The 17,797-nt window shown below is 45.9% G+C and overlaps 1 protein-coding gene across 1 annotated transcript in view; it reads left to right on the forward strand.

Moving 5' to 3' along the window:
* Nucleotides 1-17,797, forward strand: part of wdpcp (WD repeat containing planar cell polarity effector) — a 114,978-nt gene that overhangs the window by 41,641 nt on the left and 55,540 nt on the right. The window contains 5 exon segments of the mRNA XM_056292139.1: nucleotides 4,031-4,075; nucleotides 6,928-6,978; nucleotides 11,008-11,078; nucleotides 12,059-12,118; nucleotides 12,877-12,991. Coding sequence (XP_056148114.1) covers nucleotides 4,031-4,075; nucleotides 6,928-6,978; nucleotides 11,008-11,078; nucleotides 12,059-12,118; nucleotides 12,877-12,991 — 342 coding nt within the window.

A 17,797-nucleotide genomic window follows, 5' to 3' on the forward strand; every position in this document is an offset into this window, starting at 1 on the left:
AAATCAGCTAGCTCAGACCAGCACTTAGCTTTGACCACCAGTCGATTGCGCGGCAAAGTAGTTGGTCTTTGCTGAAATTCATGTAACATTTTAACATTTCCATGAAGCAAATCTGCAGGTTTGATGATGAGCACGCTAGTGCAAGTGGTTCACAATCCTGGTTTATGGGACCCCCACCCATGCTGGTTCCCTGTTCTGCCAGGTACCCAGCTATATAATTAATGAGTTTTTAGACCTGGCACAATAGGTGAATGCAATTAACTCCCTGGCAGAATAGGAAAAACCAACAGTACTGGGGTGATCCAAGGACTGGGATTTGGAACCACTCTCCTCGATTTAAGGGGAGGACGTTGATGCCATTCCACCAACTCAAATAACAGGAAAGACTTGCAAGTGGAAAGGTGATATGTGTGCTTATACTTCAAGGGATTGGTTTCCTCAGTTGCTTGGAGTATAAACAAACTTGCTTTGTGAATGATTATAATGATGAAATATGATGTAATGGCTGAACGCTCTCTGCTTGTGGTCCTGTGAAGTTTTCCCTCCTCCAAAAATCTTAAAAGAATCTTTCTGGGGGTGTCCAGGTGGCATAGCAGTCTGTTCCATTGCCTACCAACGCGGGGATCGCTGGTTCGAATCCCTATGTTACCTCCAGCTTGGTCAGGCATCCCTACAGACATAACTGGCCGTGTCTGCGGGTGGGAAGCCGGATGTGGGTATGTGTCCTGGTCGCTCCACTAGCGCCTCCTCTGGTTTGGCGGGGTGCCTGTTCACGGGAGAGGGGGAACTGGGGGGAATAGCATGATGCTCCCACGCGCTACGTCCCCCTGGCGAGACTCTTCACTTTCAGGTGAAAAGAAGCAGCTGGTGACTCCACATGTATCGGAGGAGGCATGCGGTAGTCTGCAGCCCTCCCCGGATCGGCAGAGTGGGTGGAGCAGCGACCAGGATGGCTTGGAAGAGTGGGGTAATTGGCTGGATACAATTGGGGAGAAAAGGGGGGGGGGAACAACTTCTCCACAGGTGGGTGACGATTGACTTGGTATTCTTGGACCTAATAATTAGTTCTAAACAGCAACTAATATGGTGAAGATGTTCCCTGTTGACTGGCTGGACCAATCCTGGCTCTCTCCCATTTCTGATTGACATTTAGCCCTTGCCTTGCTTGCCATAATGACCAGTTCCTATCATGCTGGGCGTTGTTGGCAGAGACCAAGTTTGCCTTTTCTAACAGCTGTTGTCTGTTCCCATCCGCATCACATATCAGTCCATCTTTTCTGTCGGAAGAAAATGCTCCATTTCTCTATTTTCTTGTTTTCCCTCCCTTCCATTCCGTCTTGTCTTTCACAGTCTCCTGAGCTTTAGACAGAGATAGTGTCTCTTTGAAGGCTGATGTGTGTGTGTGTGTGTGTGTGTGTGTGTGTGTGTGTGTGTGTGTGTGTGTGTGTGTGTGTGTGTGTACGTTTGTGTATGTGTACACATAAGGTGTGTATAAGGTGTGACGGGGTGTATATCCTACATGAAGGTGACATATCCTTATTTGTTTATTTTTTCTTGCTGTGTGTGTATGTATTCTATCTTGGCAAACAGTGGATGAATACATCTGAGTGAGGACGCTTGATCAGCAAGGTGTGACGCACCCTTTCCCTGCTTACTTTTTTATTGTATAGTACATCCACTTCAAAAACTGTGCAGGTGGGAAGCCAGATGTGGGTATGTGTCCTGGTCGCTGCACTAGCGCCTCCTCAGGTCGGTTGGGGTGCCTGTTCAGAGGGGAGGGGGAACTGGGGAGAATAGTGTGATCCTCCCACGCGCTACGTCCCCCTGGTGAGAGTCCTCACTGTCAGGTAAAAGGAGGTGGCTGGCGACTCCACATGTTGTAGTCTGCAGCTGTCCCTGGATCGGCAGAGGGGGTGGAGCAGCAACCGGGATGGCTCGGAAGAGTGGGGTAATTGGCCAAGTACAATTGGGGAGAAAAAGGGGGGGAAATCTGAAAAAAAAGTGTACATGTAAGATGTTCATTCTCCATCAGTACATCTGACAATGTGAAAGCACACTCGCTGTAAGCCACTATATCTGAGCTCTTTTATTGCTGTATTGATTTCACACTGATTTGTTGTTGTAATTATTTGTGTCATTAACTTCACTATTCTCCAAGTTTCTTGTCCTTTAATCTACGTCCTGTTTTTTCTTCAGCTCGGATGACCAGAAGTCCCCACAGGGAGACTTAAAGTGTAATGTAATCTAATTTGATCGGCTCCATGCAGGCAGCTGCTGGATTAAGCGTCTTGCTCAGAGAGCACCTCAGCAGTGGTTTTCAAGTCAGAGCAGGGTTGTAACCATTCACTTCACTTATATGTTTTCTCTTTGGGGGCCCAGATTCAATCTCGCCGGTCACAGTAATGTCTTTTTCCATTGTGTGCTGTGCCATAAATGTATTCATATTGGGAACTTCCATGGTGGTCACAACCACTTCTGTTTCAGTGACCATCACATTGTAAGAACTGCAACAGTGTGTGGGGGGGGTGGGGGGGGTGGAAGGTGATGAAAAAAATGGAGACATGTACATCAGTATTAGTAAAAGTAGTGACTTTAGTTGACATAAGTGACTGGTTAATTAAAGACAGCGCTTGACCTGTTAAACTTCTAGTGGGTGCTTCACCCGGCAGGTGCAGGACCTCCTGGTGTGGTTGTGAGTGTGGGTTCACTAGGACTGTTTAAGAGCTATAGTGATGACAGTGGACATGCAGGGGAGATTTTTCAGGACGGGACAGTGCAGTACAGGTGGCAGGTGGGGTGGAGAAGGGGCTAATGCACCACACAGGGAACAGACACACAACTGCAGTCTTGTAAAAAGCTGTCTTTAGGCCACTTTTATGAATGGATATCGACGATTATATGCACACACACACATGTGCAAGTTTGTGTGTGTGTGCCTGCATGCGTGTCCTGTGTGTGAGAGTGAGAGATGCAGCGATGCAGCCGCTCTCTCCCACCTAAAATCTCTGGAGATGTCTCGCTGTTGCTTTTCCATTTTTAATCTTGAGTATTTTTTGTTGTTGTTGTAATGAACTGGCTGTTGCTTTGACCTACAAAAGAAAATTGTTGTCTTGGTCTCTGTGCCAGAGAGCCCCGGTAAATCTCCGTCGAGAGCTCGGCTGTGACGGCGGTTTGTTGCACAGTCCAAAACAGATTCATAGTGTCTTAGAAATGAACCCCTTCACTGTTTTTAAGATACTTATGACAAATCACCAGAATGTGTGGTGTGTATGTGTTTATTTTAAACACTGTCTATGCATCAGTATACATTTCCGTGAGTTTGTTTTTCTGTACGTGTGTGTGTGTGTGCGTGATTGTGTGCGCTCTCTACTTTAGTGTGAGCTGGCCTGGGGAGCGGCAGTAGCAGGTTGATAAAGAAATGTCTTGTTGGGAGAATCAGACTCACTGCATTAGGTTTGGGCCTGCAGGAAAACACACCACAAAACAGCTCAGCTCAGCAGTTTAATGCAAAAAAGTAGGGTGTGTGTGTGTGTGTGTGTGTGTATGTGTGTATTTGTGGGGGGGGTTAGGTAGATGTGCCTGAATCCCCTAAGTGACTTCGTTTGATTGTCCATAGGCACTATATGTGTGTATGTGTGTGTGCTGCCCATCTGTTTGCAGATGTGTGAATAAAGGTGTATATGTATGTGTGTGTGTGGGGGGGGGGGGTCTTCTGCCCCCTGGGTGGGTTAGATGGTTGAAGGCACACCCCTTACCTTATTAATGCCCCTCTGCCCCCCTCCTCCCATTTTTATTTTTTCCCAACTCCTCTGTTCCTTCGCCCCCCCCTCCCACTCCGAGGGTCTTATCTCAGCCGCTGTGCAGGCACACGGGACAGGCCAGCAGCTGATAGGGATTGTTTATCCCACGCTGCAAAATTGCTGATCTTTCTTCCGCTTTTTCGTGACAGCTAGATGTTCATCTCTCATTCTCTTTCTCCCCCCCCCCCCCATCTCTCTCGCTCACTGTCTCTCTCTCTCCCACCTCGCAGATACGGATATTGGCACCTATCAGTACTACGATAAAGGAGAGCCAGGTAAATAGTGTTTATATTGGATGTCTGTTTGTGTTTAAGATTAAGCTGGCGTTTGTGTTGTTTTTGAATGTATGTGATTCCTTTACATATGAGGGCGGGCTTTCTGCTGCCTCCCACGTTTTACATGAGTGATAGTTGTGCATGCAGGCTTGTGATCACATGCATGTGCCCACGCGCTCCCACGCGCACAGGGTATATTAGTGCTGCATCTTTCCTGCTCTTGCATATGCACACGCAAACAAAGAAGCAATTATTAAGTAGGGTATATTCTTTGCCTCGCTTTACATGCACAGATTTAGCACTGTCAGATGCCACATACACGCTCATGTAAACACACACACACATGTGCGTGCAGGCGAAGACAGTATGTGTGCTGCCGTCACACATATAACATCATATTACACACACATGCACAAAAACAACCATAGGAACACATGAACTATTATTTATATGCTATATACTTCTGTTTCACACACACACACACACACTTTACAAACAACAATAACACACACTCACAAACACTCAGAGGTTATTAGTCCTCCATGTTTCTATCTCTTTCACTCAGTGTGTTCCCGTTGACCCGGGGTCCTGCCACACAGCGATAGGAAAACTAAACTGTTGACTTTCTCCCAGATCACATAGCAGGAAGCCCCGCATAGCCCTGCCTCATATTGCCTGAGGCCAGGAAAGTTTCCCCTCACGTTGCGTTCAGATCAGGAAGCACTCAAATCAGTCCTCCCGAGGTTCTTTTTAAGAGGTTTTTGTTTTGTTTTTCAATATTTAACCTATAAGAAGTTTGGTGAAGTAATTTATAATAATTAGTGTATTTGTGTATTTGTTTCTTTTATTTTTAAGATATAGTATATGATTTTGATTTCACCTGCGTGGATAATCGCATCTCTTCTTTCCCTCTCTAATGGTGTTTACTATGGGCTATGGAGGCGTCCGTCTCACCTTTACATTTGCTCCCTACATGTTTTGCTCTCGTTTTCTTCCTATGCACAATTCTCTCTTTATTACAGTGAAAACCTCCTGTGTTTTATTCTGTCTCACTCTCACTCTCTTTCTCCTTCAGTTGCTGTCTCTCAGCAATGTTTGTTTTGTCCTCTCGTTGATATGTAGTTCCCCCATCTCTCTCTCTTCCTCCCTGTCTCTTTCTCTTTCTCATTTTTAGCATGGAGGTTCTCTCCCTCTGCTCTCTCATCTAAAAAAGCTGCCTTCTCTTTCATTCCAATCTGTGGTGGAGAGACGATGCTCTCGTTCCAAATCCCTTTCATTTGGAGGATTACTAAAGTGTGGCTTGATATCAGAGGGGAGGGAGGAGAGGAGAGGAGGTGGTGGAGGAGGAGGAGGAGGAGTGTATGGAGGGAGGAGAGCTAGAGGAGGAGAACAGAATGTTTTCTGTCCAAATGAATCCCACCATTTTCACACAGCAGTGTAACAATCTGCTCACCATTTGTGTTAATGTAGATGAGATTAGATTAGTTAGTCATATTAGACATGGCTATTATCCTATCGCCATCTATTTTTCAACTTCGCAATTCACTCCTTGCAACTCAAGTTGACTTTTGCTAATTAATCACTTGCTAATTAATCACAAGGGAGCGATTTGTGAATGTGAGCATATTTTGACTACAGATGTGTGGCATCATATGTGTGCAGTGATGTGTGTGTGCTTGTGTGCATAGTCATATATTTAGGTATGTATGTGGTTATGTTTATGTGTATGTTTGTGCATACATGCATATGTGCGTGCATAGTGTGTGCTTGTGTGTGCTCTTACCACCTTGTGTATGTGTGTTTGTGTATGGGTGTGTGTCTATACTTGTGTTTGTGGTGCACATAGACCTGCACACAGACCCCTGCATTGGTGCATCAAAGGCCACCTATATGCCAATTAAATGTCAGTTTAAGATCTCACCACAAGAGGGAGTCCCAGGCTCATTGGAATGACTCTAGGGGTTCCCCCCCTCAGCCAAGCCCCCCCCCCCAAGCCTTCCCCACCCTGCCCCAGAGCAGGTGCCCATGTCTAGGCTTGTCTGGCCCCTCTCTTTCTTATCTGATTAATACTACTAATCCTGGAAGTGGTCTTGACTGCCGGAAGGGCCCGCTACCCGACAGGCCACTTACCTGTTCAGGACAGCCAGGTCGGGAGGCCTGGTTATGTGGTGACACTGAGTTGAGACGCAGCTTCTGAGGGTTGTGGGGTCAGTTGAGCTGCAGGTTCACTCTGTTGGTGGGTTGTTTTATAAAACCTTAATGTAAATATTAGACTGTTTTCCCTCTACTGTTACCGTGCACAGTGTTTCCTCAGATGCACCAATTTTGTGATATAACACACGTGTGCTGGCTTGGAGCAGTGTAAATTTGTGTTATGCATCATATGATAGGTAACGTGAATCAGAATGTTGGTCATGTTATCTGAACACTGATACAATATTAGTGTATTGATAAATGGTGTGATTAGATTCTCCGATGTGTTGTGTTTACTAACCTATAGCTGTTGATCTCTGAAAAGTAACATTTCCCACATGTGATTTTGTAAATATCACAACACTGATTTTGTTCAAACTTGTTCTTTCACTTATGTTTGGTGCATAGTTGTTTCAGACTGAGGTGAAGATTTTTAAACACGACTTTTAAAGGTTGTAACTATTAGTTGTTGTGATGGTCCGGCAGCCTGTCCAGGGTGTCTCCCCGCCTGCCACCCAGTGACTGCTGGGGTAGGCTCCAGCATCCCCGCGACCCTGAGCGGTTTGGATAATGAATGAATGAATGAATGAACTATCAGTTGTTTAGGTTGTTCCCTGGATGGATCCTAAAGCAATGTCCTTCACTGTCTCTTCTCTCAGCCAGTGTACAGCAGCAGCACTACTACAGTGAGAAGCAACACTTCTGTGAAAGTAAGTCCACACACACAGCCGGGTCAAGAGTGACAATAATATTCACAGTCTTCAGCCAAAGTTATGTCTGTGTTTGGCCTTATGTGTTGTGCTGTGTGTGTATGGCCATTTTTTTTTGCATGTGTGTATTCTTGTCTGTGCATCTGTGTGTGTGTGCATAGATATGTGTGTTTGCACCTGTTACAGTACAATATACTACAATAACTGTTTGTGTCTAGATCTATGAGTGAATGGTTGTGGACATGCTGTGTGTGTGTGTGTGTGTGTGTGTGTGTGTGTGTGTGTGTGTGTGTGTGTGTGTGTGTGTGTGTGTGTGTGTGTGTGTGTGTGTGTGTGTGAGAGAGAGAGAGAGAGAGAGAGAGAGAGAGAGAGAGAGAGAGAGAGAAAATGTGTGATCTCAAGTCTGAACCTCTCCTTAAGTTTGCTTCCATTAGGCATTACTCCTCAGAGGATGGTCATCTTCCAAAGGGAACTGTTCTAGTCAATCAACCAGCCTATTCCCTGTACTTTCTCTCTTTCTCACGCTCTCTGTCTTCCTCACTCTTTCTCTGTCACTCTGTCAGTCAACCCGCCTTCTCCCAGTGCTCTCACTCCATCACTCAATCAGGCTACTCTCAATACGCTTTTTCTCTTTCTTTCCCTGTGTCCATCAGCTAGCCAACTGCCTATACTCTCTCTCTCTCTCTCTCTCTCTCTCTCTCTCTCTCTCTCTCTCTCTCTCTCTCTCTCTCTCTCTCTGTCTGTCTCTCTTTGTCCATCGAACAGCCTACTTCTGATATTTTCTTTGTTTTTTTGTCTTCATCATCTTTTCTTCTCTCCCTCTCGTTTTCCTTTTGTCTTTTTTGTTTTGTTGCTCCGTCTCTTCTGCTTGCATTCTTTTCCTTCTCCCCCTCTCTCTGTTTCTCTCTCTGTTTCTCCCTTTCCCTCTCTCTCCTTTACACCCAGGAGTGGAATATAAACACCCTTATCAGGAGACAAACACGCGTCCCCCTGCCTTCCCTTCCACCTCCTCCCTCTCTCCCCTGACTCCCCCAACACCCCCTTTACCGCCCTCATCTCATTTGCATGCATCTGTTTACCTCCTCTCTCTCCCCACTCCTCTTAATGGTGGGCCGCGTTTCTTAATGGTTCATTCCGGGAACGATGAAGAGGTTCAGGCTGGAAAATAAACAGATTTGGAGAGCCTTCCTCACATCTTCTCTTCCTCTCTGTCTGTTTCTGTCTCTGTCTCTCTTTCCCTGTCTCTCTCTCGCTCTTGCTCTCTCTCTCTCACTCTCCACTGAAGTTCATGTGTATGTGTGGGCTGGAGAAGATGTGAAAATTCAATTAGCTCGTCTTTTTTTTCCAATTTTTTTTCATATCCCTGTTCTATTTGACAACGAGAGGAAAGGGGTGAGAGAGTTATAGAGAAAGAGAGGGAGAGAGAGTGTAGCAGAAATGGAAAGGCTGGGAAACTGAACCATAACGGGAATTGCAAGTGTTGTGGTATTTTATGCTAAATGTGAGGTTACGTTTCAGGAGGAATTTCTTCCTGCGGGACTCTTACGAGAACAGCGTCTCTTCTTTTAGTCTGCTCATTATCAATTCCAGCAAAATAATTGCTGCTATATATATATATATATATATATATATATATATATATATATATATATATATATTAAGATGTAGGAAAAAAACTTTAATACATTAAAATTTAATCATTTCGTACATTTAAAATATAACAAGATAACGTCAAATGGGGTAATTTACATATATCATAAAGTGAAGTGGTGTTGGGGCACAGTTGGGAGGGCAGACAGTTAAAATATAAAAATATAACATTTAATAAATGTCACATGTGTATCATCTAATAAAAGTAAATAAGAAAAAGTGTTCCTGATTCCTGAGCTAATGGGGGGGGGGGGTAATAAAGACACTGTTTTACTTGTAGTTACAAAGCAGATATTTTTTTCTGTGTCTACAGCTGGTGGCCAGTTCATTTCTGCTGTTCCAGGTGGATATATCAGCTTGCAAATAATAAAATATTTCTCTGCCAAGCATAGGTTACATCTTTTGCTGTTAACTGAATACGCATTGCGCTTTGTGAGGCTTTTCCATAAAATAGGATAATTAATATTCTTGTCTACCACTGACCAAATGTGGTGGCTTAAGGCTGTTTTTTTTCTTCCCTACATCTATCTTAATATTCCGCTCCTCATTTGTTGAGTACTTTTATCAACACCATTGATGGTTTCCGGGGAAAAAAAACACTATATATATATATGATGTCAGAATTATGAACACATAATAAAGCATCCACATCAATGTAGATTTTGTGTGTTAGAGGTGAGTTTAAGTCTAGTTTTTCAACATGGGGGTGAGTATGTGGTGTAGCAACAAATACCTGAATGGGCCAACATTCATGGTTGACTTCTGATGACCTTACATAGAAACCCCCCCCCTTTACTCCCCAATTGTACTTGGCCAATTACCCCACTTTTCCAAGCCGTCCCGGTCACTGCTCCACCCCCTCTGCCGATCCGGGGAGGGCTGCAGACTACCACATGCCTCCTGCGATACATGTAGGGTTGCCAGCTGCTTCTTTTCACCTGACAGTGAGGGGTTTCACCAGGGGGGCACAGCATGGGGAAGGACCATGCTATTCCTCCAGTTCCCCCTCCCCCCTGAACAGGCGCCCCAACCAACCAGAGGAGGCACTAGTGCAGCGACCAGGACACATACCCACATCCGGCTTCCCACCTGCAGACACAACCAACTGTGTCTGAAGGGACGCTCAACCAAGCCAGAGGCAACACGGGGATTCGAACCGGCGATCCCCGTGTTGGTAGGCAACGGAATAGACCGCTACGCCAACCAAACACCCAGAAAAACACAACTTGAAACATTGCTTGAAATGGTTTATGTTGTGCAGTTGTGTATTTATACCAAGATACATGAATTCATAACGGTAGTATCTTTTTGAAATGGAACCTACCTGTGATTTCACATTTGTACAGAAATGCATACTTCGTACCGAAGCTAATTTCCACCCAGAGACATGATAGAGAGTGGGTTCTGTTGACCATGATGGTGAGTGGCTAGCTCAAAACCTGGAAAGTCTGGGTGATGAGCAAGAAAATGTGCCTCTTCCCTAAAACACTACTTGTAAGGTGTCCCTGAGCAAGGCACCGGAGCCCTAGTTGTTTCAGATGTTAGCTGCTTATTGTAAAAAAGCAGATGGCTGTTGTAAAGCAGTTGTACCGGGCAGCTTCGTCCTGGGTATGACGTTAAACTGCAACCATCAGGTCGGTGGCGGCGACTAAACTGGCACCCCCATTTCAACCCTTGGGTTGTTGTGAGGAGGGTGTATGGACACCCAGCAGGACTAAAAACAAAACCTATCAAAGGGCGGAGGAGTTCTTCTGTGAGCCAATGGCCATCCATACCTGGAGAGGAGATAGGGACCACCAGGTACTCCCCCTACTGAAACACAATGATGACTCAACCTGTTGAGCCATCAGCTGTGCTCCTACGACCTCCATAGGTTACAGAATTGATGAGGATGATGATGAGGATGATGACTGGGCAGCTCCCAGTGGCTGTGGGTGTATAAGTAATGGTTTGTATGTGAGGCCAGTTGTTAGTAAATGAGAGCATGAGAGCACCATGCTCCATTGCAAACGCTTTCTTTCTCTTAGATTCAGGACTGAATTTTCAGCATTGCTTTTCTGACTACCTGCTGTATTTACCCTTTCTGCTTGATTTGACCCGGTCGTCATCCAGAACTCCCTGTGCTAACCACTTAGTGATGATATATTTTCTCCAGTCACCCTCATTTATGGCCTGACCTCCACCCAGAGACCTCCTTCATAAACGCCCACTATTTTACACCATCAGGCGGAGGTTCCGGTGTCGAGTCCTTACAAATTCTTTAAAAGTATTTCCTGTCTCTGTTCTGTAATATGCTTGTCTCTGTGTTTTCAACATGGAAATCACATGATCTCCCCAAACTTCCTGTGTCCCCACCCCCATCCACCACCCACCCCATAGCTCGAGGCTATTCGTGGACCCCTAGGAACTCCCGTCCAGAGAGGCTCCGTGATTCGCTGAGGGACTTAGAGGTAACTGCACCCCCCTCCCTTACCCTTCTCCCCCCTGCTCTCCCCTTGGATTTTGGGAGTTTTCCCTTTCCGAAACGCCCGATTGATTAACAAATAGGGGCATTCTCTCTTGTCCCCCCTCTCTCTTTCGCCCTCTCTCACTCACTTGCTCCCCCTGACTCTCTCACTCCCTGTCTCTCTCCCTCCCTCTCCCTCTCTCATCACCTCTCTTGCGGCCACGTTCTGTCATCGAGGGGGATATTTGAGGGGACCGGTGGGTGTGGGTTTGGGTGGGGATGGAGGTACGCTGTGGGGGGGACTTGGTCCCCTTCCTGCCTCCTTCTCTTCCTCCTCCTTCCTTTCCTCATTCCTCTTCCATCCACCCCTCGCCCCCCTTCTTTTCTTGTGCCAGCACAGACCTGGCTTTGTTTGCTGGGACCTGACTCTCCTCACCCCCCCCACACACACACACACGCACATGCACACACACACACACACACGCACGCACACACACACATACTCGTCTCCCTCCTCTTTCACCCTCAACCATTGTCTGAATCTAGAAACACACACACATATACACACACACACCCTTCCCTTACCATCACTAATACCACCCTCCTCACCCCCTCTCCCACAGCCCCTCCTCTCCTCTCTCCTCCTCTCCAATCACCCCAGCTGTGTTTGGAATGTGGCAGGAATGACTGACCCTACTCTCTCTTGCTCTCTCTCTCTCTCTCTCTCTCTCTCACACACACACACACACACACACACACACACACACACACACACACACACACACACACAACACAAACTATCACATACACACACAACCACACTGTACCTGCATCCACTTTCAACTCACCCTTATTCATTCTCTAATAATAGGACTTTCTGTTTCTTTCTCTTTCCATGCCCTTGTTTTCTGTCCTTCACTTTCTCTCCCTCTTTCACCCTCTATCTTCCTCTTCTTCTTCGCTCTCTGTTTCTGTCTCTCTCAGGAACTGTTGCAGACCAATGCGTGTGTTCACAACAAATGGAAGAACAAGCACTGCTGCCAGGTACCCTCCTCTTTCAGCCCACCTACACGTGCAAACACACACACACACACACGCACACACACAAACAGATATACAAAAGCCCACAAGCATGTAAAAATTCAGTGCAAATTCAGTAGACACATGCAAAGTGTACACACTCTATATAAGCACACTCACACTCTTAAACTTTAACGCAACTCCATTCTATACATTCTGTTCTGTACACAGTAACTCGTATCTGCATGTATACATATAAACACACACACACACACACACACACACACACACACACACACACACGCACTATTTTTTCAGGTCTAGATTGAGATTCCTGCCAATTAGAAAGCCTGGGACTCCTGCCCTGGTCATCCTGACTGGGTCACAGATGCAGCACTTCACTGGACGAGGACCGCCTTTAACCTGCCTAGCATTAAGGTGGTTTTAAAGTAGTGATTTCTTTGTGCTTTGATTATTAAAAATGACAAGCCACACAGAATTAGGAAGAGAGGATTTAATATCAGGTATTGAAATGATGGTTTAATGAATTCATTAACTAAAGGGTGTTGTAAACATTATGCTTACACGTTACCCCATATCCATTATTCCCCTCACCTTCTACAATGTGTCCTGCCAGACAAAACCTTCAAAAGTTACATATTGGCAATTCTGGTACCATGAAAATATTCTGTCTTCTTAAGTCTTTATTTGGTGTACGTGTGTGTGTGTGTGTGTGTGTGTGTGTGTGTGTGTGTGTGTGTGTGTGTGTGTGTTATCTCAAGCTTATGTTGAGCAGTGGAGTTCTGGTGACCCTGATCCTAAACGGACCCCAGCTGGACAGAGTGTGTGTTGACCGCACACTGGTCGGCCGACTACCTGGCAACACTACCACCGATGGTACGTTACACACACATTCATGCACGGATTCTAAATGTTTAACTAGCATTTAGTGAATTACATTCAAATTCAGACATTGTTGATGCTCATACTTAAAGGAGGGCGGCGCAGTGGTTAGCGCGGTCTCCTCACAGCAAGAAGGTCCTCGATTCGAGCCCCGGGATAGTCCAACCTTGGGATTCATCCTGGGGTGTCCTCTGGGTGGAGTTTGCATGTTCTCCCCATGTCTGCGTGGGTTTCCTTTGGGTGCTCCGGTTTCCTCCCACAGTCCAAAGACATGTAGGTCAGGTGACTCGGCCATACTAAATTGTCCCTCGATGTGATTTTTTGTGGTTGTGTGTGTGGGTGTGTGTGTGTGGGGGGGCTGTGATGGCCTGGCAGCCTGTACAGGGTGTCTCCCTGCCTGCCGCCCAGTGACTGCTGGGATAGGCTCCAATATCCCTGCAACCTTGAGAGCAGGATAAGCAGTTTGGATAATGGATGGGTGGATGGCTGTCTAGCAGTGGTCCCGTGGTCCTGTGTCCAAAATGTCCAAAATGAAGCCACTGTGTAAGATGATGTCACAGCCAATATGCATGATGGCAAATACTGTGCCAGGTTTTAAAAAAACTGAGTTAACTTTAAGAATTCAGAAATTTGTTTCAAACAAAATGTCCATTTCAACTGACACACACACACACACACACACACACACACACACACACACACATGCACACACACACACACATGCAAACAAATACATCATTCTCTGTCACATATGCCTTGCACTTTCAACACGCTCTCTCTCATGACCACTCTACTTATATCCAATACACAGTCTGTCTCACACACAAAGACACACACACAGACACACACACAGACACACACACAGACACACACACACACACACACACACACACACACACACACACACAGGTGTCACAGGTGAGCTGGGCAACTCCAGTAGCTAATTGCAAGCCAAATCCTTTTGTGCTGCCGTTGTCCAGGGGCCTCCCTTAAGAGCTTCTCTTGCTGTTTGTCTCTCCTCCACGCTCCTCCGGGGAGTACCTCCTCTTTTTCCCTCTCTCTCGCTTTTGCTCTCTCACCCTCTTTCGCTCGGTCCCTCCCTCACCCTTTGGCTCCTCGGAGGAAAGCGTTGCGACCACTGACACAGGCTCAAATCTGCTAATTATTTCTTTCTTTCTGTATCAATTATTTGTTCATAACCCCCCCCCTCCACCCACCACCCGCTTCCTCTGCAGGTCTCCAGACGCCTGATAAAGCCCTCACACTGCACGCACAAAACACCCACATTCACACAGTCACCGCACACACAAAAACACACACGCTGTCGCAGATGCATTTGAACCCACACACACACACACTCAGGTGTGTACAAGCATTTGCGCATAAGAGACACTTAAACGCAGGCACACCCCTGGCAAACATGCACCACAAATGACACGAGCACGCACACATGTGCTCAGACACACATAGAGACAGGTGCATACAGCCACAGGTAAGTAGGCATAAACATTCATAGTAATTAATGCAAGTGGAAAGCGTCAAGTGTGCACACACACATGCACACACACACACACGCATGCACACACACATACAGAGAGACACGTGCACTTTGTCACATACACATCCAGTCAGCTCCCACTGTGCTTCTTTCAAAGCCTTGGAGGCTTTAATTATTAGAGTAATGGTTGTTAGAGGGAGGGTTCTGGGAAGGGGCTTTATTTCCCCCTGTGTGTGTGTATGTGCGTGTGTGCATGTGTGTGTGTTTGTTAATAGGAGCACTCACATCTGTCACTTGTTAAATAAGCCACAGATACAGCGAAAGAATCACAATGTTACCTCGCTTTTTACTCTTATTGTAAAGTTATTTTATTGTTGACAATCACACTTACAATACTCGTGTGACCAGTCACTTTGTGTGTGTGTGTGTGTGTGTGTGTGTGTGTGTGTGTGTGTGTGTGTGGGATGAATAAAGTGTTCTGATTGTGATTGTGATATGTGTAACTACTGTAATAATGGTCTCTACATAAACATTACAAGGTCCATTCCTTTTCGGGTAAAGCAACTTAAAAATACAAGCAAAAAAAATTCCTTAATTTCCAAATTCCTCATTTGCATGTGGTGTTGCCAATGACAACACCCGTTAAATGAAAAAAGCCAGGGATCGTGTGTATTTGAACACTGGCAGCATCTTCTTTCTTCGCTGAATGAATGGAAATGCTCACAAGTTCAAACCAGGCCTGGTTCGGTCGATGTGTTTATAAGTCATATATTTACCTTTCTCAGAAAACAATTGATGGCAGCAGTTTTTGTTTTTCCTTTTTTTCAATTTCATGAGGTAACAGTTCCTCCTGTTCCGGAACCCTCCATCCTTAGCGGCCCTCTCCTTCCTGTCTCCCCCACAGGCTTTTGTTGCATCATACAACAATCTAGATTACACATATTTTACACCATCAAAGTATTACCAGCTGCCTTTGGACAACAGTAGGGCCAAACAGCCCATTTGTTCCACAGTTAAGCATCCTTAAGTGATTTTTTTTCAGAGGGGGCTTCATTTACCCATGTTTTTTAAATGTGCTTTAGTAAAGCCCATTGGCCTCTTATGTCAACATGCTGCTGAGGCGATGGCATTAAATGGATTTAGATTTGTGTATGTGTGTATGTGTGTGTGTGTGTAGGGGAGGGGGTTTTGTGGGTGTATGTGTGCGTGTGTGTATGTGTGTTATTGAGAGAGAGACACCGAGAGTTCAATAGAGAGAGGGTGTACATTAAAGTGTGGTTTTGGGTTGGTCAGTGGAAGTATATGTTATGTGAATATTTGACTGCATACAAAACATGGTTTCAAGCGTGTGTGTGTGTGTGTGTGTGTGTGTGCGTGTGTGTGTGCGTGCGTGCGTGCGTGCATGCGGGTGTGCGTATTTTGGTCTGTGTGTGAGCTTAAACTCATCCAAGAGACACAGGGGCAGGTCAGGAAGGGTCTGGCCCTTAATCCAGAATCAGCCACCTGGTCCCAGATTGGGCCTGTGCCTGTTTAAAAATCCACTCCCTCATTTAGGAATGAATGGGATTAGGCCTAAAACCATTTATAGACACCCGTAGAGATCAATACTAAACTGCATTTAACTTGATTTGTCTGTAATCTATCACAAAGATGCTTACATTAAAACATTAGTGTACTAAAGCCAAGGCGTTGTTAATGGCTGTATTTTTTTAAACCCTGAACCGGTTTTGTCTGATAATCCAACTTTAACATCGGGACAGAGGGACTACGCTTGCTAAATTGACCTGATTTATACTGCAAGGTTTCCTGCGTTTCCAAGCCACGTTTCACTTCTCTCATGAATATTTACATGTTAATTTCAAAATTTTCACGCAGCGGCATGCATTGAAACATAATTATACCACTGCACGCACGTTTATAAATACACACATGCCATGGTTAATTGCTGGTTAGATTTCTAAATCTGGGGGTGCAGCCTTACTCGTTCAACTCAAAGCAGGATATCTGAGAGACACGTGTAATCCCCCCTGCCCCCCTCAACCACCCTCATTCCGTTTAATTGGTTTCATAAACAGATTAATTTGAAGGAGAAGGGGGTGGCTTAATTGCTAATCAGTGTTTTCGTGTGACTCCTGAAGAGTTGAACAGGATCAAGTGTGTTCTTCCACCGCATAAAGGCCTTGGAGCCTACAGCACGGAGGGTGGGGTGGGGTGGGGGGGGGGCTGAAGAGCCGCACAGAAAAGGGAAGGGAACAGGGAACGTGAGCCCGGAGAGGAGAAGAAAAGCGAGGGTGAATAAGACTAGTGTGCTCCTGTTTTGTCACAAAAAAATAAAACGGTAAATCAACATGCCAAAATGAGGCGACATCGCAGAGTAAAACAGGTCACAGGTCAAGAGGTCAAGGTCGAGTGTTTAAAAACATCACTATTAGGTGTTCCTCCCTATCAAGGATGTGCACGTCCTCATCCTTGAAAGAGTGGCCACTGGTCTTAGATGGGTGTAGAGTCCTGGCCTGACGTGTTAGCTCTCCTGTGTTGTGCCATCCTCTTCCCAGGGCATTTGTCAAAGCCAGGAAGACGGCCAAACAGTGCAGCAGCAGATCGAAGAGGGCAAATGGACAACAGCTGCCTCTGCACAAACCAGTGGTGATTCTGTATGTGGTGGGAATGTCGGAACAGTTGAGATGTGTATTTTACTAACACCGCGTCTCAGTTGCTTTCAAACTCCAAAACATGCTGCGCCAGAAATTGGTCCACCCCAACGATACGGTCCCCCGGCACAAACAGAGCAATATAGTGTACACTGTTAGTGCTGGGAGGATTGCCGTGACCTGTACATTGGGGAAACCAAACAGATGCTGGCCAAGAGGATGGCACAACACAGGAGAGCTAACACGTCAGGCCAGGACTCCACAGTCTACACCCACCTACAGGCCAGTGGCCACTCTTTCAAGGATGAGGATGTGCACACCCTTGATAGGGAGGAAGGCTGGTTTGAACAGGGAGTCAAAGAGGTCATCTATGTGAAGAGGGAAAAGCGCTATATAAATGCAATCCATCCATCCCTGAACCGGGGGGGGGGGGGGCTAAGTGTACATCTGTCGCCATCTTACAATGCTGTGATTGCATCTATTCCCCAACCCTCGGTGAATAGTACACATGGCCATTTAAACTCTAGTTAATGGTCACAGTAATGTGGATATGAAACCAGTCGTAGTTTTTCGTCATTATGCCACTGTGTTGTTTATAAGGGTGGGACACCTGCAGTCAGTGTAGACTGAAGAGGTCTCTTAGATGAGTGA

This window comes from Lampris incognitus, chromosome 13 (genome assembly GCF_029633865.1).
Source record: "Lampris incognitus isolate fLamInc1 chromosome 13, fLamInc1.hap2, whole genome shotgun sequence".
NCBI lineage: Eukaryota > Metazoa > Chordata > Actinopteri > Lampriformes > Lampridae > Lampris > Lampris incognitus.